This window comes from Dendrobates tinctorius, unplaced genomic scaffold, assembly GCF_039654945.1.
Source record: "Dendrobates tinctorius isolate UK_male_01 unplaced genomic scaffold, ASM3965494v1 ptg000158l, whole genome shotgun sequence".
In the NCBI taxonomy this organism is placed as follows: Eukaryota; Metazoa; Chordata; class Amphibia; order Anura; family Dendrobatidae; genus Dendrobates; species Dendrobates tinctorius.
In genome coordinates, this window is record NW_027361825.1 from 26,281,789 (window position 1) to 26,305,613 (window position 23,825).

General features: G+C 44.8%; 1 protein-coding gene across 1 annotated transcript; it reads left to right on the forward strand.

Annotated features, from left to right (window-relative positions):
- The first annotated feature begins 9,968 nt into the window (after positions 1 to 9,968).
- On the forward strand, positions 9,969 to 22,616 carry LOC141051994 (olfactomedin-4-like). Its single transcript, XM_073549157.1, has 5 exons — positions 9,969 to 10,074; positions 20,098 to 20,244; positions 20,335 to 20,547; positions 20,652 to 20,799; positions 21,555 to 22,616. The coding sequence occupies exons 1-5, from the start codon at positions 10,018 to 10,020 to the stop codon at positions 22,391 to 22,393; spliced, it is 1,404 nt and encodes a 467-aa protein (XP_073405258.1). The 5' UTR covers positions 9,969 to 10,017; the 3' UTR covers positions 22,394 to 22,616.
- Positions 22,617 to 23,825: the final 1,209 nt, after the last annotated feature.

Below are 23,825 nucleotides of genomic sequence, written 5' to 3' on the forward strand. Positions count from 1 at the left end.
TGGGGCGGTCCGGGTCCGGCTTTGGTCCGATGGGTGTCGTGGTCTGGTCCAGAGCCTCCCTTCTTGTAGCGGTGACGTCCTCTTCTTGGCTTCCCGTCGCGGCTCCGGCGCAGGCGCACTGCTGCTCTGCCCTGTTGAGAGCAGAGCAGAGTCCTGCAGTGCGCAGGCACCAGGAAAGGTCAGAGAGGTCCGGCACCTGCACCCTCAACAGGGCAAAGCAGTGCGCCTGCACTGGAGCCACGATGGGAAGCCAAGAAGAGGACATCACCGCTACATGATAGGAGGCGCCGGACTGGACCACGACACCCATTGGACCAAGACTGGACCCGAACCGCCCCTCGGTGAGTATAATATGACTCGTTTTTCTTCTTTTTCAGGTTACATTGGGGGTTTATCTACAGCATTACAGAATGCTGTAGATAAGCCCCTGATGGCGGTCCCGGCAGCTGATAGTCAAAAAAATAGGTGACAGATTCCCTTTAAGCGCTTCAACTAGGGATACACGGGTATCTACGACTATGGTACCTTTAACCTGAGGGAAGTCTCCTCTCAGGCATATAGATTGCATAGGCTGCAGCCAGTCCCAAATCTTCAGCGCCTATCAGTTGCAGCAACACAAGGTTCCTCGTCTTGTCGGCTGGTGCCAAGCTCAAATGCCGGGAACTTATAGTTCTGTAGCCTCAAGATGTCGTCTCTCCTACTGTAGTCCTCACAAATTCTCCTAGAAGCAATCTGCCTGTTTCTGTATAAAAATAAAAAATCTGTCCATTATTGTGTCTCAGCTCACCACAACAGGAACTCCACAGAGCTACACAGTCACACAGCTCTCAGGAACGCTCAGTCTTTGTTCCACAGCAAGGTCTCAGGCTCCCAAGATGAAGGGGGTTGCAGTAAACAGTCTCTTACAGCGTTCAGTCTCTTTGCTTTTTACAAGTTTCTCCACACACACAGTGTCTCTCAGGGCAGTCTTTCTTCCTCCCGGACACTCGCAGCACCTGCTCTTAGCTGCAGCAGGCAAACACCACAGGGTCCTAATGCTCTGTGTAATCACACTTCACCCTCTTATATGCCACCCCACTAGAGGTTGGCATCCCCGACATACCTCCCCACTCAAAGTCATCCTGAGCATATTGCTGGGGTGGTATTCCTGCCATAGATTGGGTAGTTCTCCTGAGGCCTATTCCAACAGGCGCAGCCCCAGAGGGAGCAGAAGCCTCTTCCGTGGAGTGGCCAGAGGCCGCGAGTTAGGTTGCCTCCTCCTGCAGCACGGTGTCTTGTGACACAGCGTCAGGACCAAGCAGCTGACCTGATGCTCTATCCTCAGCAGGATCCACCACATTGTCAACACTCTCGTCACACAGGGACAGATTGGTCAAAGGGGGCAAGTAAGAAGGCGCGGAAGAAGACCCACCATCAAATTCAAGATCACTAATAGTACCCATCCCTTGGGACGTGGCCTCTGGCTCCATGGGAATGGGAGCCGAATCTTCAAACCGGCACCGTTGTAGCATGTTACGGTGCAAATTACGGGTTGGCCGCCCTGGCTCCACCGGCTCGACCTCGTACACTGGAATTTCAGGACTCACCTGTTTTTTTATCAGATACGAAGTCGCCTTCCATCAGTCACTCAGTTTTCCTGACCATTGTTTTTCCCTCACCAACACTCCTCCTGGAGAGAACAGCTTTGTTTGCATGGGTCGCGTGTCCCTATGGGCCACCTGACGAAGGCGATCACCCACCACATGATGCACCACCCTCAACCGCCGCCGGTGTTCTTGTACCCATTCTGGTGCAGCCCGAGGGGGATTGGAGGAGGGATCCGACATATTAAAATCCTCAATGTCCCGGCCGGGTCCCCCAAACATCATGTGTGGTGAATAGCCAGTAGTGCTGTACACTCTATTATTGTAGGCTCACATTAATTCGGCGAGATACTCAGGCCAGCGTGCCTGCTGTTAACCTTCTAATGTCCTCAACATTTGCACCAGGGTCCAATTAAAGCACTCACATGCCCCATTACCCTGGGGGTGATAAGGCGTTGTTCTTGACTGTTCGATACCATACAGCTGATGCAACTCCTTCATCAGCGTCTCCTGGAAGCATGCCCCTTGATCCGAGTATATTCTCTGCGGACTCCCGAACACTTGGAAGAAATGTCGACACACGGCCTCAGCCGTTAACTTTGCTGTCTGGTCTCTTGTCGGCACAGCTACAGCATACTTGGTAAAGTGATCTGTCATTACCAGTCAATAGGAATACCCCGACGTAGAGTACCCTATCAAAACGTAGTCAATAATGAGTGGCTCTAGCAGAGCTGAGGTCTTAAGAGACTGTGTAGGAGCCCGCTGCTCAGGGCTTTTGCTGAGCCCACAGACTCAACACTGCTGACACGCGTGTGCCACCATCCCTCCCAATAGAGAACTCGCTGCAACCACTGAAGTGTCTTTTCACTTCCAAAGTGAGCCCCTTGCTCATGCACCTCGCAAACAACCACCGGACCCATCCACACAGGGATTATTAGTTGGTACCGGTGATTCAACTCAGATGGTAGGTACACCTTACAATACAAAAGGCCCCATTCCACACATACAACTTGTCCCATTGTCGCAGTAGCTTCATTCCTTCCATGGACAGTTGAGCCTTGTCCTCTGCACTGGGCCAGACCTCGTTTTGTACCCAACGGTGCACAAGTGCAATGTCTGGACACTCATCCTGGACCTTTGCCCAGTCTGAGGGCGTTTTAGCCAGGACACAGGGCATCCCGGTGGCCACCCCACTCGAGTGTACCACACTTTGGAAGATAGGTGTCTGCCCCAAGGCCAGAGTTTCAGTGTCCTCAAATTGGTCATCAACATCTTCCCACGAGGACTCAAGGGCTACCCTTGACAATGCATCTGCATTTCCGTTCTTAGGCCAGAGCGGAATTTAATGCGATAATTGAACTTGGCAAGACTGGCAACCGACCGCTGCTCCTACGCTCCCAGTTTTGCATTCTCTAAGTGAGCCAGTGGGTTGTTATCTGTCATGACTAGCACCTCAGCTCCTGTTATATACTCGGCAAAAGCGTTCTGTCATTGCTCACACCAGAGCAAGCAATGAGCTGTAGTTAGCTGGATTTCGCTCGGAGTCTCTTAAAGACATGCTGCCATAGGCAATCACTCGCTCTCGGCCATCCTGCACCTGTGCTAGTACCGCCCCAATCCATGAAGACTACCATCTGCACGATCAGCAATAACCGGCAGGGGGGCTGGTCGCTGATCCCCGTCACACACAGCGATCTCACTGGCGAGATCGCTGATGTGTCACAAAATCAGCGATCTCGCTAGCGAGATCACTTAGTGTGACGGGGCCTTTAGAGAAAGCAGATTGTTGGAGTGTATTTCCATTTAGTTAGAAATTGTAAAGAAGGACTAATTTAGAGTGGAATTAGTTGTAGCTGTATAAATAAGTTTAAAGCGAACCAGGCATTGTCAGATTGGCGCTGTTACACCGATTAAAATGATACCTGGGTTGGAGAAATCTGTCTTGTGTTTCTTTTTTTAATCTGTGTTTGAATTTTTAAGTTAATGAGAGGCTTCATGCCAGGCAAAGAGAATTTTCTGATTCTGGGCTCCCCCTGCAGTCTGTGTCAGAGGGTGGTCTGTGTCGGCACAGTAATAAATTGTCTAATTTCCAGCTTTACAGAAGGACAATAACACCATAGAAATGATAAGAATAATAGGCCTCAGTTACCACAACTGTCTACAAAGAAAACTATTGCTCATAGCAACCAATCACAGCTCAGCTTTCTTCTTTTAAACAGCTCTGGTGAAATGAAAGATGCTTAGTATATTATATACACACATATATATACACATGTATTAGATTAGATATTTATTTTGTATATATAAATTAGATATTTATTACATGGGGAGTGAGTGTGGCTATGTGGAGTGGGCGGCACTATGTGGAGTAGGCGTGGCTTGATACATACACATACATACACACATACATACACTCAGCTTTCTATATATACACGTATATATATATACAGATTGGATCCCCCTGGTGTTTGTGTGCAGAAGTGTCCAGTGGATGGTCCTACTAATGACTGACAGCTATCTTACCATCCATCATCAAACAGGGAAGACTCAAACAGTAGTTAATGAAATACCAGTGGATTTTAATTAGTAAAATGCAAGCTGTATTAAAATATCCTGCACAAATGAATATCAATCTGATCAGCTCATCCTGCTCAATAAGATCCTGTCTGCTTATCAGATACCATTATTAGCCTGACAGGATCCTTTGAAAGTAAAATGATTTAACAGAAGAGTTATTGGTGCAATATTCCCTGGGGTGAACTGAATCTGATGGCAATATTGTGACATTGCAAGATAAAGGGAGATGTTCTCACATGCTGTGCTGGTGTCTCATTGATCTGTATAGTCCTATCCCAATATCCAAACTGTGCTCTGTAGGTGCCATGAAAAAACAACAGCTCACTTAAGGCTTTTGGAATGTGAAAATTCCAGGTTTTACCCGGCTTTGATTACTACAAAACTATCCCAGAGTAGTTAAAATATCTCTACTCCTTGTAATTGTCCTTGTTTAAGTGAACAAGGGTCAGTTGTGTGATAGGGAGTCAACAGTGCAAAAAGTACAGTGACCTAATATATATGACCTAATAAAGTGACACAATATTGGCTCATTTAACCCCGTAAGAATCGAGCCACTTTGTACTTTAATGACTGAGCCTCATTTTATAAATCTAACGAGTGTCAATTTATGATTTAATACCCCTAAAACATTTTTTTTTGTACTGCATGGTAGTGGTAAAGTTTGTTTAATATGGCGTGTTTATTTGTAAAAATATAAGAAATTTGGAGAAAATTTTGAAATTTTCACCATTTTCAAACTTTTAATTCTTATGCCATGAAACCAGAGAGTTATGTCACACAAAACAGTTAATAAATAATATTTCCCACATGTCTACTTTACATCATCGCAATTTTGGAAATATTATTTTTTTGTTAGGAAGTTAGAAGGGTTAAAAGTTGACCAGCGATTTCTCATTTTTACAACAAAATTTACAAAACCATTTTTTAGGGACCACTTTACATTTGAAGTGACTTTGAGAGGCCTATGACAGTAAATACCTAATATTTCAGCATTCTTGAAATTGCACAACTCAAAGTTCTCAAAGACACATTTAATAAGTTGATTAACCATTCAGGTGCTTCACAGAAATGAATACAATGTGGAAGGAAAAAAATGAACATTTTTCTTTTTTTCACAAAAATTTTACTCTAGCCTCAATTTTTTTCATTTTTATAAGAGAAAATGAACTTCAAAATGTGCTATGCAATTTTTCCTGAGTACGCCGATACCCAATATGTGAGGGAAAATTATTGTTTGGGCTCAGAGTTCGGAAGGGAAGGAGCACCGTTTGATTTTTTTAACACAAAAATGGCTGTAATTGAGAATAGTCACCATGTTGCATTTGGTGAGCCCCTGATGTGCCTAAACAGTGTAAAATCCCCACAAGTGATCCTTTTTTGGAAACTAAACCCCCATGGAATTTATATAGATGTGTGACGAGCCCCTTGAGCCCACAGGTGCGTGCTTCACAGAAATGTATAACCTTGAGCTGTGAAAATAAAAAAAGTCACATTCCTTCCACGGAAATGTTCTTTTAGCTCCATTTTTTTATTTTCTCAAAAGAAAATGGTCACTAAAATTTATTCTTCAATTTCTCCCAAGTATGCTGATATTCCATATGTGGGGGAAAAATACTGTTTGGGCGCATGGAAGAGCTCAAAAGGGAGGGAGCACCGTTGGACTTTTTTAATGCAAAAATGGCTAAGAGCTGCTGCTATGTTGAGTTTGGAGAGCTCCTAATGTGCCTCAGCAGTGGATATCCCTCACAAGTGACCCCATTTTGGAAATTAGACTTCTCAAGGAGAGTATCTAGATGTGTGGTGAGCACCTTGAACCTCCAAGTGCTTCACAGAAGTTTTAAAAAAATAAAAAATCACATTTCTCAAGCACAAATGTTCTTTTAGCCTCAATTTTTTCATTTTCACAAGGGCAACAGGAGAAATGGACCCCAAATTGTGTTGTGCAAATACTCCTAAGTGTGCCAATACCCCAAATGTGGTCAAATACTACTTTTTAGGTACAGTGCAAAGATCAGAAGGGAAAAAGTTCCATATTGGTGTTCAGATTTTGCTAGAATGAATTGAAGGTATCATATCACATTGGCAGACTGAGGTGCCAGAACAGTAGAAACCTCCCATAAGTGACATCATTTCAAAAACTACACCTTTTAATGAATTCACATAGGGGTGCAGTGAGCATTTTGACACCACATGTGCCTCTCAAAAATGTATACTATTGGGTGGTGAAGAAAGAGTAATTAATTTTTTAAAGCTGAAAGGTTGTTTTAGCCTCAAATTTAACATTTTATAAGCGCTAATAGAAAAAAATGGATTGCACAGTTTGTTGGTTAATTTCTCCTGATTGTGCCAATACCCAACATGTAATCGGGAACTACTTTTACGGCACAGTGCAAAGCTCAGAAGGGATGGAGCACCATATTACAGTGCAGATTTTACTATTATGGTTTGCTGGTGCCATAACCCACTGTGAGAGCCCCGAGGTGCCAGAACAGCAGAATCCCCCATGAGTGTCCGTATTTTACAAACTATACCTCTCAATTAATTCATATAATGGTGAAATGACCTTATTGACACCACAGGTGTGTCATAGAATTTTATACTATTGGCCATGATAAATAATGAATAAAAAATAATTACATTCTTGCCACAAAAACTTAGTTTTCGCCCCAAATTTTACATTTTTAGAATGAGTAAAAATGGCACCAAAATTTGTCACACAATTTTTGCTGAGCGTGGAAATATTACATGTGTGGCTGTACAGTACTGCTTAGTCGCACAGCAAGACTCAGAATTAAAGGAGCATTATTTGCCTCCTTGTGTGCAGATTTTCCAAGAATAGTTTGTAGACTCCAAATATACAGAGCCCCTTAACTGCAGGTAGAGCAGAATACACCCCTCAAGGGTCCTCATTTTGAAAATTATACCCCTGCCAAACCTGTGGATGATAAATGTAGTTTAGGCACATTGTGGGGGCTCAGAAGGGAGGGGGAAATTGGATTTGGGAGCACAGCATTCCCTGAATTTCTTTTGGGGGTAAGAAGCCATAGAGCTTTTCCGTAGCTTTTGTGCTACTAGTACCAGGTGATGTGCACTGTTAGGTTTTTTGACACACATAGTGTTTTGCATTTAGCCAAATAAGTTCTACTTTGGTCTCATCTGACCAGAGCCCCGTCTTGCCACCAGCATGTTTGATGGTGGGGATGGTGTTTCCAGGGTGATACGCATTGTTAGTTTTTCGCCACACATAGTGTTTTGCATTTAGCCAAAAAAGTTCTACTTTGGTATCGTTGTCTTGTGGACAGATTCTCCCATCTGAGCTGTGGCTCTCTGCAGCTACTCCAGAGTGACCATGGGCCTCTTGGCTTCATCTCTAATTAGTCCTCTACTTGATTTTCTGTTTTTTTTTTCTTTTTCTATTCTGTCTCTCAAAGTTGAAGTGTACCTACGATAAAAATTACAGACCTCTCCATTCTTTGTAGGTGGGAAAATTTTTTATTTTCCTCACTGTATATTTTTTAAATAATTAAAAAATCATATATAATTTCCTTTACACATCACAGACACTTGCTACTTAGTGTCGGTATCACATAAAATCCCCAAAAAATACTTTTTGAGGGTGTAACCTGAAAAGACTTAAAAAATGAAAAAATTCCTAGTGTGTGAATACTTTTTCAGGGCACTATAGATGAACACCTGTCATTACACATACATAAAAACAGTAAATAATAAAATAAATGTGGATATAAGCATGCTGTTTTTACTGATCTGTGTTTTTTTTTTGCAAGATTGAACCCAGTATGAATGGAGCTGTAAATAAAAAGTTTTTATTTTTTTTAAATGCTAAGCATATTGCCAGTTGTCACCTACCCACTATTTCTCAGAGTAGAATAAAGGTTCTGCACTCTCCTTCCTCTTCTGCAATAGGAAATGATAAGAGAAAAAAGCAAATATATGAAATAATAGGATATTGTAATGAAACAGTTCAGATTTCTAATAAAGAAAACAGGTTGATAATGGCAACATCATACAAGTTTGCACCAGGTTACAGTTGTGACCCAGCAACTACGTTAGACATCATTACAGATTTCCTTTTAAGGCTGACTAGGCAGTTATGTGCTCTCTAAGCATTCATTAGAGGGGTATTCTCATCTCCAAGACCCTATTCAATATGTAGTAAATGTTGTATGAATAATAATAATTATAATAATAGCAAATACCTCCAGTTAGAAATGTAGTATAGTTCTTCTGATTCGCTATGTCGCTTGCCCCATGTGCAGGGCATTGCAGTAGCTTAGGTATCCATGGTTATGACCACTAACAGCTAACTAACAAATTATCTGTCACTATATCAGTGGCCATATCCATGAATACATGGTCTACTGCAATGCCCTGAACATGGAAAACTGACATAGTGAATCCGAATTACTATGTTACATTCCTGATTGGAGGCATTTGCTAATATTATTTTTATATCTACTACATATTGGGCTAGGATCTTGGAGATGGGAATACCCCTTTAAAGCTTTACATTCACTTTCATGTGCACTTCTGGAGCTTGTCTCCTCATCCATTTTCCACAGCTGGCTAATCATCTTTTTGGCAAACTCCTGCTTGTTTTTCATCTATTTCCATTTATCTCCTAGCTCAAACCTGTGATTAGCTATTTGTCTGCTGTAAGCATAACAAATTCTTGTATGATATACTGGTGCTGTTCACACTACAACCATGATGCAACAGTGTATAATCATCTCTAAAAACAAGTATTCAGTTGCCTATTCATCATTGCTGACCCGTGGTTAACCATCTGTCTATTGTAAACATAGCAAACTATTTTCTGCTATGCTGATGCTATGTACACTACAATGCTGCTGTAACAGAGTGTAACCTTTTCTGCAAGCAAGCATCCAGGTTGCCTGCGCATTCACTTCTGCCTAGAGTTAAACATTTGTTTTATGATTGGGGGCAGCATGGCGGCTCAGTGGTTAGGATTTGGTTCAAATCCCACCCATGACAGCAACTGCAAGGAGTTTGTATATTCTCCCTGTGTTTGCGTGGGTTTCCTCACACATTCCAAAAGACATACAGTTAGTACAAACTGTAAACTGCTGCGGAATATGTTAGCACTATATAAAGATTATTATTATTATGACTGTCTACATCTCTGTTGTTGACCATCTGTCTGCTGATGGCATACAACTCTGCCTTTAGCCGTTTGCTTGCTGAAAGTCTTGGACAGACTATACATCTGCAGATCCTGTTTATAGCAATACTTCTGGCTCGCTGTCTCTTGAGGTTTGCTGCTCTACAGGTCTCCCTGCCACACTGCGTAGCCTGCTGTCCTCATCCTCCATGCTTAACTTAGGTCCATTTTGTTCACCCTGATTTGGGGCTTAGAGAAGACATCAGATGAGCCCATAGCAAATATACTGTATATTATTAAGCTGTTAAACCAAGCTTTACAAGCATAGAAAACCAAGAGCTTAAACTGATCCAAACCTTTTCCATTCTAGTTTTTGGGCTGCCTAACAATTTGACTTGTCAGGGCATGTGTACGGGATTTTATAAATGGGACCCAGCATATCATGGGTTAATAATGTCAGGCTCCTGTCTTTAACAGAGGACTGTTTCTTCTTCAGATTTCAAAAGGACATTACTACATCTATGTAAACTGTGTGATTTCTCAACAGTCACAAACAGAATGGGTGGCGGTTGGGGGTATGCTTAAAGTAATGGGGAAGGGGCTTCATCTGAGGTTAATTGGGAAATTCCTAGAAGTCATTCCTCTTCTCCACTCCCCTATAAATATAGCTGCTGGTATACAAATCAGAAGAGAGTGACAGTAAATTCTATAGGAAAGATGCTGCCACTACTACTCCTAGCTGTGTGTGTACTGCCGAGTTATGCCGCCAGTCTGGTGAGTACCATAACTATCTATCTATCTATCTATCTATCTATCTATTCATCCATCCATTTTGCCCTCTTCATTTATTCATATATTACACACCAAATGTCTTGCAATTTCACTATTTATTTAACCTATACAATGGATCACTGCTATGACTACTAAGGGACAATGGGAGCTTGGATGTTATTAATGGGGAAAAGACAGGGCTTATAGTGGAAAGGATAAGGCACTGCTGTGACTATTGGGGAACAAGACAATCACTGTTGTGGTCATAGGGGAAAGTCAGAGGCACTGCTGTGACTACTAAGGGAAGGAGGGAATGAGAGGGACAAAGCTGTAAAAACTATTGTGGTTACACTATATTTAAGACTTTACGTCACAATGGTGTGACTAATAGAACTGTGGGAAACACTGCTGGAAATAATGTTCAAGGAGTACTGCACCACATCATTTACTACTAAGGGGAAGTTTTTATCAATGAACCATTGTCTCCAGAAGACATATAGTGTGATAAAATATGGCAGTACATATTTGATTTTTTAACCTTGAAAAACGCTCCAGTCCGATGCCGAAATGCTTTGGAATAATTAAAACCTTAAATTTATACCATTCTTCATTCCCATGAGCGTAGTCCAGGTATCTTGATATCTCCACTAAAGTTAGAAGGTTTGATGTAATCATATATGATCTCTATTACAGTCCTTACTAGAGTTGAGCGACGTTTGGTTTTTTAGGGTCGCGTTTCGTTTCGTGAAACCCGACTTTTCCAAAAGTCGGGTCGAGCAAGATCGTCCGATTATAGGGAAAAGTCGGGGTCGTCCCGAAACACGAAACCCAATGTAAGTCAATGGGGAATAAAAGTCGGCAGTGAGAGGAGGACAGGAAACACACCTACAGTGCCCATTTGAATGCCAAAAGCATCAATTCTTCTTACTTAAGCTTGTCAACCTTAATTAACTTCATAATACAAGTTACGCACTGAAAAATGGGGGTTATTTGGCTAAAGTTGTGGGGGGGGGAGGGCTGGCTCCAGGTTTTCATGTGCCCTGGGCGAAAGAGCGCCCCTTTAACACATACCACAACTCATCATGCTCCGATACGGCAGAGAAATAGCGGTATAGTACAATGAAAAATACTTCACTTTTTACATCTCATGACGAGGCCCATCTATTTCTCCATACAGAATCATTGGTCCCATATAATGTTTGAAACAGTATATGATGAGCTCCACATAATGCTACAGTATATGTTGGTCCCCATGGATGAAGCTCCACTGTCTTATGGGCCCAAATAATGCTCCAAACATAATGGGCCCCATTTCTACTGCTCTAGTGTATAATGGGCCCTGTAAATGCTGCTCCAGTGTCTGATGTCCACCTTTGGAATGTTCCAGTGTATGGTGGGCCCCATCTATCATTCTCCAGAGTATAGTGCTCCCCAAAAATTGCTGTCCCAACATTGAAAACAATCAAATAAGTCTCCTCGCTAGGGAATCCCTGTACTTGTCTGGACTCCTCGTCGTCCCCATCTTCCATCTCACTGCACAGTATTTCAACTTTGCAAGTGCTGTGATCCTGAGCAAGCAGGGGGGGGCCCACTCGTTGGCGACGGCACTGGCACAGGGCCCCTGATAGTACGGTGGTGTGTCTGATGGCGGGTGGGCCGAACCTGCACTTTCATCTGCAGCTTCCTCTTTGTCACCGTGTAAGATGGAACTGTATATGGGAAGGGTAACCTGAGTTTCATCAGGGTCAGATTCAGGCCGAGTAGCGTGCGAGGGGAATGTAGTGGTCTGGGTCAATGTACCAGCAGATTCATCGAGCAGTGGCTGGGCATCAGTGCACTTGTGTCGCCCCCAGGAGTACGGTCGCCACAGTGGCATTACCTTCTTCCTAGGGAGTGTGATGTCATGCTTGGGAGCAACGAACGATCTCTCTAGCAGGTTAACTGATTGGGCGGCGTTATTCCCACGAGTCATGACCCTCCAAACAGCGTTCATGAAGGCAAAGTGTTTGTTTTACGTGGGCAGTATGGTTGCAAAGCTGAACCTTAAAGGAATGTCCAGAAGGGCACCACCAGGAGTGGAGCCTACGGTTAAATTCGACTCCACCTGGGAAACCTCAACCATGCCAGCTCCAGAACAGATGCACACATTGCAAGCTTAATTCCGTTAACGAACGAGACTCCGTCATGCCCCGCGGTCCGAGTCCGGCTTACTAGAGGGACACGTGAGGCTCTGGCACATGAGATTGGCCAATAACTGGTGTGTCATGCCATTACATGTCCGTGGCTGCATGTGCGCTACACTGAAAAGGCCAGCGTTTGTCTCTTACAGGTGCAGATAACCCGCTGAACAACGTTAGTGATGGGGATCACTGATGACAATTATTACCCACGAACAATGATTTCCCAGTAAGTGCAGGTCAACCGCAGTTCCGGAATTAGGCCTAACCGTCATTCCTGAAAAAATGAAAAACGTACGTGTGCAAACCACAGGTGCTGTAGCTTGCTTAACAGCTCGCCAGCCGTTCTCACGCCCAGTATGGATTGCACGTGATTGCACAAAGATTAGAAAGGGTACCGTATCCCCGGATAACATGTATGGATAGCGTACACATTCAAAATATATGTCTATACATCAGGAGGCAGGCTCAGACGGTGTTCGGCCCAGTATGGATTGCACGTGATTGCACAAAGGTTAGAAAGGGTACCGTATCCCTGGATAACATGTATGGATAGCGTACACATTCAAAATATATGTCTGTACATCAGGAGGCAGGCTCAGACGGTGTTAGGCCCAGTATGGATTGCACGTGATTGCACAAAGGTTAGAAAGGGTACCGCATCCCCGGATAACATGTATGGATAGCGTACACATTCAAAATATATGTCTGTACATCAGGAGGCAGGCTCAGATGGTGTTAGGCCCAGTATGGATTGCACGTGATTGCACAAAGGTTAGAAAGGGTACCGTATCCCTGGATAACATGTATGGATAGCGTACACATTCAAAATATATGTCTATACATCAGGAGGCAGGCTCAGACGGTGTTAGGCCCAGTATGGATTGCACGTGATTGCACAAAGGTTAGAAAGGGTACCGTATCCCCGGATAACATGTATGGATAGCGTACACATTCAAAATATATGTCTGTACATCAGGAGGCAGGCTCAGACGGTGTCAGGCACAGTATGGATTTGACGGCCCAGATTACACAGCGGAGGAGCAGGGAGAGGTAAAGATTGCAAATGCTGGGGCCCTGCCCAAGCAAGGGGGCCCACTCGTGGGCGTCGGTACTGGCACTGGGCCCCTCATAGTACGGCGGTGTGTCTGACGGCGGGTGTGCACCACCACCGTCAGAGACACTTGATTGCACTATGAGGGACCCTGTGCCAGTGCCCGCACCCAAGAGTCGGCCTACCCACCTGTCCAGGGCAATGGCACTCGCACGGTGTCGTGCGCTAGGTGGTGACCCCGGCCATGGGGGGGGGAGGCAGCACAGTTAGGGAGTTTTAGAAAGTGGCATATGTTGATGTTGGACATTCAGCTGATGCAAAAGGCGAAATAGGTGAAGTCCCAGGAAGAGGTGGACCAAAGCAAGCCATTTTTCTGTCACCCTCTGTGTCATCAGGGGAAGGTGGGACAAAATCCTTGGAAACCCATGCATGGTTCATTTTAATGAAGGTTAGATCATCCACATTTTGGGTTGACAGACGGGTCCTTTTTTCTGTCAGGATTGATCCAGCTGCACTGAAGACTCTTTCTGATAGCACACTTGCAGTGGGGCAAGCGAGCTCCTGTAAGGCATATTGGGCCAATTCAGGCCAGGTGTCCAGTTTAGCGGCCCAATAGTCAAAGGGGAATGACCTGTGTGGGAGAACATCGATATGGGAGGAAAAGTAGTTTGTAACCATAGTTGACAACTGCTGTCTCCTGTCACTTTCCATCGATGCAGTATTACCAGTTGTGTGAGCGGTATTTGAAAAATCAGTCCACAACATTGTCATGAAACCCCTGTCTCCAACGCCACTTCTGCTGTGTGCACCACGAACACCTCTGCCAAGCTGCCCCCGGCCCGTACGGCTCGTGTGAGAACCATCACCGCTGCTGTGTGCTGGGAATGCCTCAAGCAACCGATTTACCAGAGTTGCTTGTTTATTAGCCAATATTAGGTCAAGGTTCTCCTGTGGCATGATGTTTTGTAATTTGCCTTTATAGCGTGGATCCAGGATGCTGGCCAACCAGTAGTCGTCATCGTTCATCATTTTGGCAATGCGTGGGTCCCTTTTTAGGATCTGCAAGGCATAATCTGACATGTGGGCCAATGTTCCCGGTGTCAATGATGCACTGCGAGTGCTGGGTGGAGTAGCACTTTCTGGCAAATCCACATCCCTCCAGTCACGCACAAACCCTGTACCAGACCTTGCCACGCCAACATTTTCACTTGCCCCACGAGATGCATCCTCCTCCCCTAAGTAATCATCCCCATCATCCTCCTCCTCCTCCTCCTCCTCTTCTTCCTCCACCTCGTCCAGGAGAGGTCCCTGAGCAGACAATGGCTGAATGTCATCAAGGATTCCCTCCTCCTCATCAACATTGGCTGCAGACGCCTACTCCTTAAGGTGCGTCAAAGTTTGCATGAGCAGACGCATAAGTGGGATGCTCATGCTTAGGATGGCGTCGTCTGCGCTTACCAGCCGTGTGCATTCCTCAAAACACTGAAGGACTTTACAGAGGTCTTTCAGCTTCGACCACTGCACACCTGTCAACTCCATGTCTGCTCTCAAAGTGCCTGGCCGTGTATCCTCCCACAAATGCATTATGGCCTGCCTCTGCTCGCACAGCCGCTCCACCATGTGCAGGGTGGAGTTCCACCTTGTTGCAATGTCGATAATGAGGCGGTGGTTGGGAAGGTGGAGCAATCGCTGCAGCTTCTGCATACGAACGGAGTGTACAGGCGACCGGCGGATGTGCGCGCACAGTCTTCGCACCTTCTGGAGCAGGGCTGTTAACTCCGGATAATTTTTGAGGAAGCACTGCACCACCAGGTTCAAGGTGTGAGCCAAGCAAGGTATATGGCTGAGTTTTGAAAGGGCTACGGCTGCCACAAAATTACGGCCGTTATCACTAACTACCTTGCCTGCCTCAAGATGTACACTGCCCAGCCATGACTCAGTTTGTCGCTTCAAGTACTCGGCCAGCACCTCGGCGGTGTGTCTGTTGCCCAAACACATCATCTGCAACACAGCCTGCTGACGCTTTCCACTAGCTGCTCGATAGGGGGACACATCGTGTGCAACAGTGGCAGCTGCAGATGGAGTGCTCGTACGACTGCGCTCTGTGGACGAGCTTTCGCTTCTGGAGGAGGAGGAGGAGGGTCGAACGCCTACAGCCAACTGTTTCCTATACCGTGGGCTAGGCAGCACTGTCCCACCACCGCTGTCCCCTGTGGACCCTGCATCCACCACATTAACCCAGTGCGCAGTGATGGACACGTAACGGCCCTGGCCATGCCGACTGGACCATGCATCAGTTGTGAGGTGCACCTTTCCGCTCACTGACTGCTTGAGTGCATGGACAATGCGGTCTTTCACATGATGGTGGAGGGCTGGGATGGCTTTGCGAGAGAAGAAGTGGCGACTGGGTAGGTCATAGCGTGGTACTGCATAGGCCATGAGTTCGCGGAAAGCTGTGCTTTCCACCAACCGAAAGGGCATCATCTCAAACGAAATTAGTTTGGCAATGTGGGCGTTCAAACCCAGTGTACGCGGATGAGAGACTGAGTGCTTTCTTGACCTACTCATAGTGTCTGGGAGGGTGAGCTGGACTTGAGAGCTGCATATGGTGGAAGTAGCGGTGGACAGGGCGGACTGAGAGAGGGTTGATGATGGTGATGGAGTTGGTGTTCTTTCTGATGGCCTAGAATCAGTCTTTCGTTGATATAACAGTGGGATTCCCTGACTGCTGTGGCCTTGCAACGACACCTCAACATTTGCTGCTGTGCTAACCGGTGGGCTTACAGTGGGGGAAACAATGTAGCGTTGCTGACTACCTTCGTTGTGATCAGTTGCACATGTGGCACTTGAGGTTTGGTGTTGTGTCCACGCTTGCAAGTGCATGCTGGTTAAATGTCTAAGCATGCAACTGGTATTCAAATTTTTCAGATTTTTCCCTCGGCTAAAGGTCTTTGCGCACTTCTTACAGATAACCTTGGCCTGATCATGAGGATTTTGGTCAAAAAAGTGCCACACTGCACTCTTCCTACTTTGGCAGACATTTTGCGGCCTAGCACGCTGTGATCTTTTGACCCTCTGGACAAGCTGTCCAGCAACTCTTTTGATGTTTGGAACCTGTCTTTGGAGTGCTCCGGGCCTGCCAGATAACAGCTGTTGCGATGTCGATGTCTGCTGTGGATGCTCCTCATCTGAGCTATTGGAAGCAGCACCCTCTTCCCCCAATGGATGCCAATCTGGGTCAACAACTGGGTCATCCATCACCTCCTCTTCTATGTCATGTGCACCTTCCTCTGTGTCACCGTGTATGGTGGTATAGTGTGCGGGAAGGGGCACCTGAGTCTCATCAGGGTCAGAATCTGGCTCTGTACACTGCGAGGACAATGTAGTGCTCTGAGTGAATGTACCAGCAGAATCATCCATCAGCGGCTGTGCATCAGTGCACTCCATGTCAGATTCATCTTGGCCTGGGTAATTCACTACTGGAGTAATCAGTAGTATGGCCTGCGTCATCCTTCAATCTTGGTTGGGGTGAAGGACACAAGGAAAGGTGTGGTTCATGAACATGAGCCTCCAATGACGACTCAGTGCTTTTACTTTTTACAACTGAAGAAGAGGATGCGATAGAGCTGGAGGCTGAGTCAGCAATGTTAGACAAAACTTTTTCCTGATGCTCTGGCTTTAAAAGCGGTTTGCCAACTCCTAGAAAACTAAGCGTTCGAGGCCTTATGTAGCCAGACGATGACGCAGGCTCAACACCTCCTGCATTCGGTCCTATTTTGCTCTTGCCACTACCATCAGATCCACCACCAACACCATCATTACCAGCTGCCAACCCCCGCCCAATTCCACGGCCTCTTCCACCAGCCTTCCTCATTTTTGGTAGAAATGTAGACAAAATCCAACAAACTATATAGTAATGTAAAACAAGGTACAAGGTGTCTATAGGACAGGGGAGATTTTGAATTTCTGCAGACACTTGTGGACACTGGACACTTTTGGATTGTGTGAGGCCCACTGATATCTGAGCGCTATGTCACAGGCTCGATGGCACAGCTGTGACAAAAGTGACGAGAGGATAAGGGAGATTTTGAATTTCTGCAGACACTTGTGGACACTGGACACTTTTGGATTGTGTGAGGCCCACTGATATCTGAGCGCTTTGTGACAGGCTCGATGGCGCAGCTGTGACAAAAGTGACTAGAGGATAAGGGAGATTTTGAATTTCTGCACACACTTGTGGACACTGGACACTTTTGGATTGTGTGAGGCCCACTGATATCTGAGCGCTATGTGACAGGCTCGATGGCACAGCTGTGACCAAAGTGACTAGAGGATAAAGGAGATTTTGAATTTCTGCACACACTTGTGGACACTGGACACTTTTGGATTGTGTGAGGCCCAATGAATATCTGAGCGCTATGTGACAGGCTCCATGGCACAGCTGTGACAAAAGTGACGAGAGGATAAGGGAGATTTTGAATTTCTGCAGACATTTGTGGACACTGGACACTTTTGGATTGTGTGAGGCCCACTGATATCTGAGCGCTATGTGACAGGCTCGATGGCACAGCTGTGACCAAAGTGACTAGAGGATAAGGGAGATTTTGAATTTCTGCACACACTTGTGGACACTGGACACTTTTGGATTGTGTGAGGCCCACTGATATCTGAGCGCTATGTCACAGGCTCGATGGCACAGCTGTGACAAAAGTGACGAGAGGATAAGGGAGATTTTGAATTTCTGCACACACTTGTGGACACTGGACACTTTTGGATTGTGTGAGGCCCAATGAATATCTGAGCGCTATGTGACAGGCTCGATGGCACAGCTGTGACCAAAGTGACTAGAGGATAAGGGAGATTTTGAATTTCTGCAGACACTTGTGGACACTGGACACTTTTGGATTGTGTGAGGCCCAATGAATATCTGAGCGCTATGTGACAGGCTCGATGGCACAGTTGTGACCAAAGTGACTAGAGGATAAAGGAGATTTTGAATTTCTGCACACACTTGTGGACACTGGACACTTTTGGATTGTGTGAGGCCCAATGAATATCTGAGCGCTATGTGACAGGCTCGATGGCACAGCTGTGACCAAAGTGACTAGAGGATAAAGGAGATTTTGAATTTCTGCACACACTTGTGGACACTGGACACTTTTGGATTGTGTGAGGCCCACTGATATCTGAGCGCTATGTGACAGGCTCGATGGCACAGCTGTGACAAAAGTGACGAGAGGATAAGGGAGATTTTGAATTTCTGCACACACTTGTGGACACTGGACACTTTTGGATTGTGTGAGGCCCACTGATATCTGAGCGCTATGTCACAGGCTCGATGGCACAGCTGTGACAAAAGTGACGAGAGGATAAAGGAGATTTTGAATTTCTGCACACACTTGTGGACACTGGACACTTTTGGATTGTGTGAGGCCCACTGATATCTGAGCGCTATGTCACAGGCTCGATGGCACAGCTGTGACAAAAGTAACTAGAGGATAAGGGAGATTGGATTGCTTTTAAAAAAGCAGTTTGCAGAGCAGTGGGTAAACAGCAATGCCAGCCTGTCAGGAAGCCTTAAAAGGCAGCCCAACAACCAACACCACTGATACACCACAATATAGCCTCCCCTTGCACTGCACACACAGTGACTGGTGTGTTGTGCAGGCCAAATCGCTAGCAGCAGAAGCAGTTTTTTTTTCTTCTCAGCAGGACAAAAAAAAAAAAATGGGATTGCTTTTAAAAAAGCAGTTTGCGGAGCAGTGGGTAAACAGCAATGCAGGAATGTCAGGAAGCCTTAGAAGGCAGCCCAACAACCAACACCACTGATACACCACTATATAGCCTCCCCTTGCACTGCACACACAGTGACTGGTGTGTTGTACAGGCCAAATCGCTAGCAGCAGAAGCAGTTTTTTTTTCTTCTCAGCAGGACAAAAAAAAAAAATTGGGATTGCTTTTAAAAAAGCAGTTTGCGGAGCAGTGGGTAAACAGCAATGCAGGAATGTCAGGAAGCCTTAGAAGGCAGCCCAACAACCAACACCATTGATACACCACTATATAGCCTCCCCTTGCACTGCACACACAGTGACTGGTGTGTTGTACAGGCCAAATCGCTAGCAGCAGAAGCAGTTTTTTTTTCTTCTCAGCAGGACAAAAAAAAAATTGGGATTGCTTTTAAAAAAGCAGTTTGCGGAGCAGTGGGTAAACAGCAATGCAGGAATGTCAGGAAGCCTTAGAAGGCAGCCCAACAACCAACACCACTGATACACCACTATATAGCCTCCCCTTGCACTGCACACACAGTGACTGGTGTGTTGTGCAGGCCAAATCACTAGCAGCAGAAGCAGTTTTTTTGTCTTCTTCCCTGCCTAACGCTCTCCCTACAGAATCAGCAGCAACCTCTCCCTATACTGAGATCGGCAGAAGTAAGATGGCGGTCGGCGTGCACGCCCTTTTATACCCCCTGTGACGCCCACCAAAGCAAGCCAATCACTTGCATGCCCTTCTGAAAGATGGTGGTGACCCCTGCCTATGTCATCACGTTGCCCACAGTGTCCGTGGATCCTGATTGGCTGAAAAAGAGCGCAAAACAAACTTTTGAAACGCGACTTTGGCGCGTAAGTCGCCGACCTCGTGGCCGACCTCATCCTAGGGTCGGGTTTCGTTTCATGAAACCCGACTTTGCCAAAAGTCGGCGACTTTTGAAATTTTTCGACCCGTTTCGCTCAACTCTAGTCGTTACTAATAAACTGTGAACTGATTAAACTTCAACAACTTTTTTCCCTTACACAGGTAAACACAACTGGGTCTAAGGATGAAATGGGCATCTGCCATTGCTCTGTCGCCCTTCCAGATATCACATTCCCCGCAGACCGTTTGGAGATCCTGGAAATTTCCAACAAGGATCTGAGCGTCAGTGTCCAACAAGAGATCACAAAGGTAAGACTAGATGAAATTCTGATATGTTAGCAGTTACGGTTAGTTCCTCGCATGAGATGCAGGATGTATATATGGATTTTTTTCTTTTAGATGCACAGCTACCAAGCTACATTAACTGGATACGTGCTGAAGCTAAAGAACCTGACCAGGCGGGTGGAAGTCATGGAGATGGGTGGCATATCTTACACACAACTAGACTTTGAGCTGCTTAAGCTGGATATCAGAGAAATTGAGTCACTGGTGATTAAACTTCGAGAATCCATCGATGGATCCAATACTTTGGTGGAAGCTCTCTATGCAGAGGTAAGTTCACAATTTAAGGGTCCCAAAGTCATAGAATGAACAGAAATGGAAAATATACATGTAAATGCAACTCTAAACTCTACTGTCTTTGGTCTGATTTTTAGGTTCATAATATTTCCGTCATGGTGAGCCAACTGGAATCATACGACAAGAGCAATGTCCTAGCTGTGAGACGGGAGATTGCTTTACTGCGTAAGAGACTTGAAGATTGTGAGAAGAACAAAAATCAAGAACCACCATCAGTCAATTATGGTAAGTCAGTGGTGATTCTAATTAAATCTAACTAGATTCAGGTTTATTGATAGGGGTGTATTGAAGGTTTTTGAAACTTTTTAGGAAGGGTTCATCCATTGTGGCTCTGGGGTGGCAGCATGTCACACGACTGATAAGTTTGCAGCAAAGTTGCACTCTGTTTATATCAAGTTTCTGTGGTTATATGAGAACAGGCGTAGAATATAAAAACCTTGTACTTCATCTACAGCTTTCAGTTCCCAGTAAGCATCAGGTGGTTTTACTATGCTGCTATCAGCACATTACCATCCTGCAATGGTGGAGTGAGACTAGTCAACTCCAACTTATATAGTTTTCAATGGAATTGTTGAAAAGTGTGTGGGTAAAAGAAATCAAAAGTGTTTCTTCCATTCGGATGAAAATGTGAAGGCTGAAGTAGTGGACAACCCAATAAAATCCACAGTCTTAAGTTGATTTTTAGTGATTAAAGTGAAAAGTGCAAGACTCTTCATGTAAGGCGTGTTTGGATGCATTGAGTTCAGCATTACTGGAATTGCTCTTATGGAGCAAGTCTTTTTGATTTAGCACACAGAGGGCACATAGTCTTGTTGACCTCCATATGCAAAAACCTGGAGAATTTGAGGGGCTTGAGGGTCCAATTGCAATCTGGATAACCATGTTGAGCTCAAGAAAAACTCACATGACAATGCACTGGAAGTGATGTTTGCCCATACTTGTCACTTCTAAATAATTAGCTCCATCTTTATTGTTCTTAGGCTCCTGCAGTCACGGAGGAATTGTCAACATCAGTAAACCTTTCGTGGTCCAGTTGAACTGGTTAAGCTTCTCCTATAGATTTGGAGGATGGGGGAAAGACTCTTTCACAAGTTCCAATCAAGAGGTTCATTGGGTGGCACCTCTCACGACGGATGCCCGCATGATGAACATTATTCGATTCTATCCTAATTACGATAATCTTTTGCTCTACAAAGGGGCCATCGAGAAGGTGCTCACAAAGAATTTGCCTGGTAATAGATTTGACTACTCCAATTGTGGCCAAGGTGGTGGAGTCATCATGTTCAATAATTCACTGTATTACAATTGCTATAACACCAGGGACATCTGTAAGTTCAATGTAGATACCAATGCTGTGGAGCGCAGGACCCTCCCAGATGCCACCTTCAACAACCGATTCTCCTACGCCTCCTCTGTCTGGCAAGACATTGACTTAGCCAGCGATGAGTATGGCCTCTGGGTCATTTACTCTACTGAGCAAAATGCTGGAAACATTGTCATTGGCAAACTAAATCCTCTTAACCTCACTGTGGAGAAGACCTGGATGACATCCCAGTACAAGCTGGGTGCCACCAACGCCTTCATGGTGTGTGGGGTCTTATATGTCACCAGAACCCTTAGCACTAGAAGAGAAGAAATCTTTTACATGTATGACACCAAGACAAGTGAGGAAGGTCAGATAAGTATCATCTTTGACAAAATGATGGAGAACGTGCAGAGTCTCTCCTACAACCCCAATGATCACAAGGTCTACATGTACAATGATGGCTACCTGGTTACTTATAATCTGGACTTTAAGGCACTACCCAATCCTTCCTAAAAATAAAAAATAAAACAAATGTTTATGTGTTTGAACTTTACAGTAATGAGATTATCTTTCTTATTTACAGAAGACAACACTTTCTCCATATACATGCTTGTTTGGCTCCTTTGTAAATTGCTTTGATCAATGTAAATATTGATTTTTGAAGTTAATGTCTTCCCTTCAATACCATTTATTTTTCATCTAAATAAAAAATATTTGATGATTAATTTTTAATAAATGAATACTGTTTTTTATGCACAGCCCATAATTATCTGCATAGAAATAGATTTAAAAGTTTAATACATCTACAAACTTTGGGCTACCACTAGAGGGAGCCTATGAACTAATTGCATACTATTTATATATTGAAATCAGTAATAACAAAGTATGCGCAAAGCTTCCTCTCGTGGCAAGTACAGGCAGCAATCATAGTATCTGTCGAATCTATACGTAGGCGATTTGGTTATTTGGTCACTGAACGGAAAAAAAATCAGCACAGAGGTTTAAGCTTAGAACCGACATGATAATAAAATGTGGAGGTCTAAGTATAAGGTGTGAATAAAATGTTGTAATATTAAAATGCTGTTTTTCTATTTTTTATTCTCTAATAAAACATACTGTATTGTATATAAGTGTTCAGTGCTAGTTGTGGTTTATTACTGCATCATAGTGTTGAGCATTCCGATACTGCAATGTTGGGTATCGGCCGATATTCGCTGTATCGGAGTTCTGATACTGAGTTCCGATACTTTTAGAATATCGAATACCGGAATCGGAAGTTCCCATAATGCAATGAGCCAGTTTGATTTTATTCAGCCAATGACGAATCCTAAGAAGTGTGGGCACATCCTGTTAGGCATGTTAACTAATGACATGGCTGTGATTGGCTGCTGAAATGATGTCATGATGCACTATAAAAGCCGCTGCCACCATTTTGGGTTCACTCTGCTGTGAATTTACTTAGGGACAGGACGCTGCTGTTCTGACTCTGTTGACTCTGCTGTTCTGAGCGATTTGCTTTATTGTGCTTTACCCAGGCTACTTTAGCAACCGCTGTGTGAGAAGCTTTCTTTTGCCTTGCAGCGCTGTTCACGGCTGTCTGCGAGGTCTCTGTGTGTGAGTGCAGCTCACGCTGTAGTGTGTTCTGCAGCCACCTCCGGTTGTAGTCTGCTCAGCGTGCGTCACTGCCTCATTCATTGTCCTTTTTTGCATTAGTGCTGCTCATTTTTCCAGATTTCTCCTATTAGCGTGGTTCCATCTGTATCCAGCTAGAATATTTGCAAACACTATATAGGAGTAGATAGAGGAGCCTTTCTGCTGGCTTGTGCCCTGCAGCCCCAGCCAGATTAGTATTAGCCTATTTTTTGGAGCCTCATCTATTGCATTGTAGGTTACCTTCCTGCATTGTAATAGCTACAAAAAGTTTGTGATACTATCGGTTTTATAT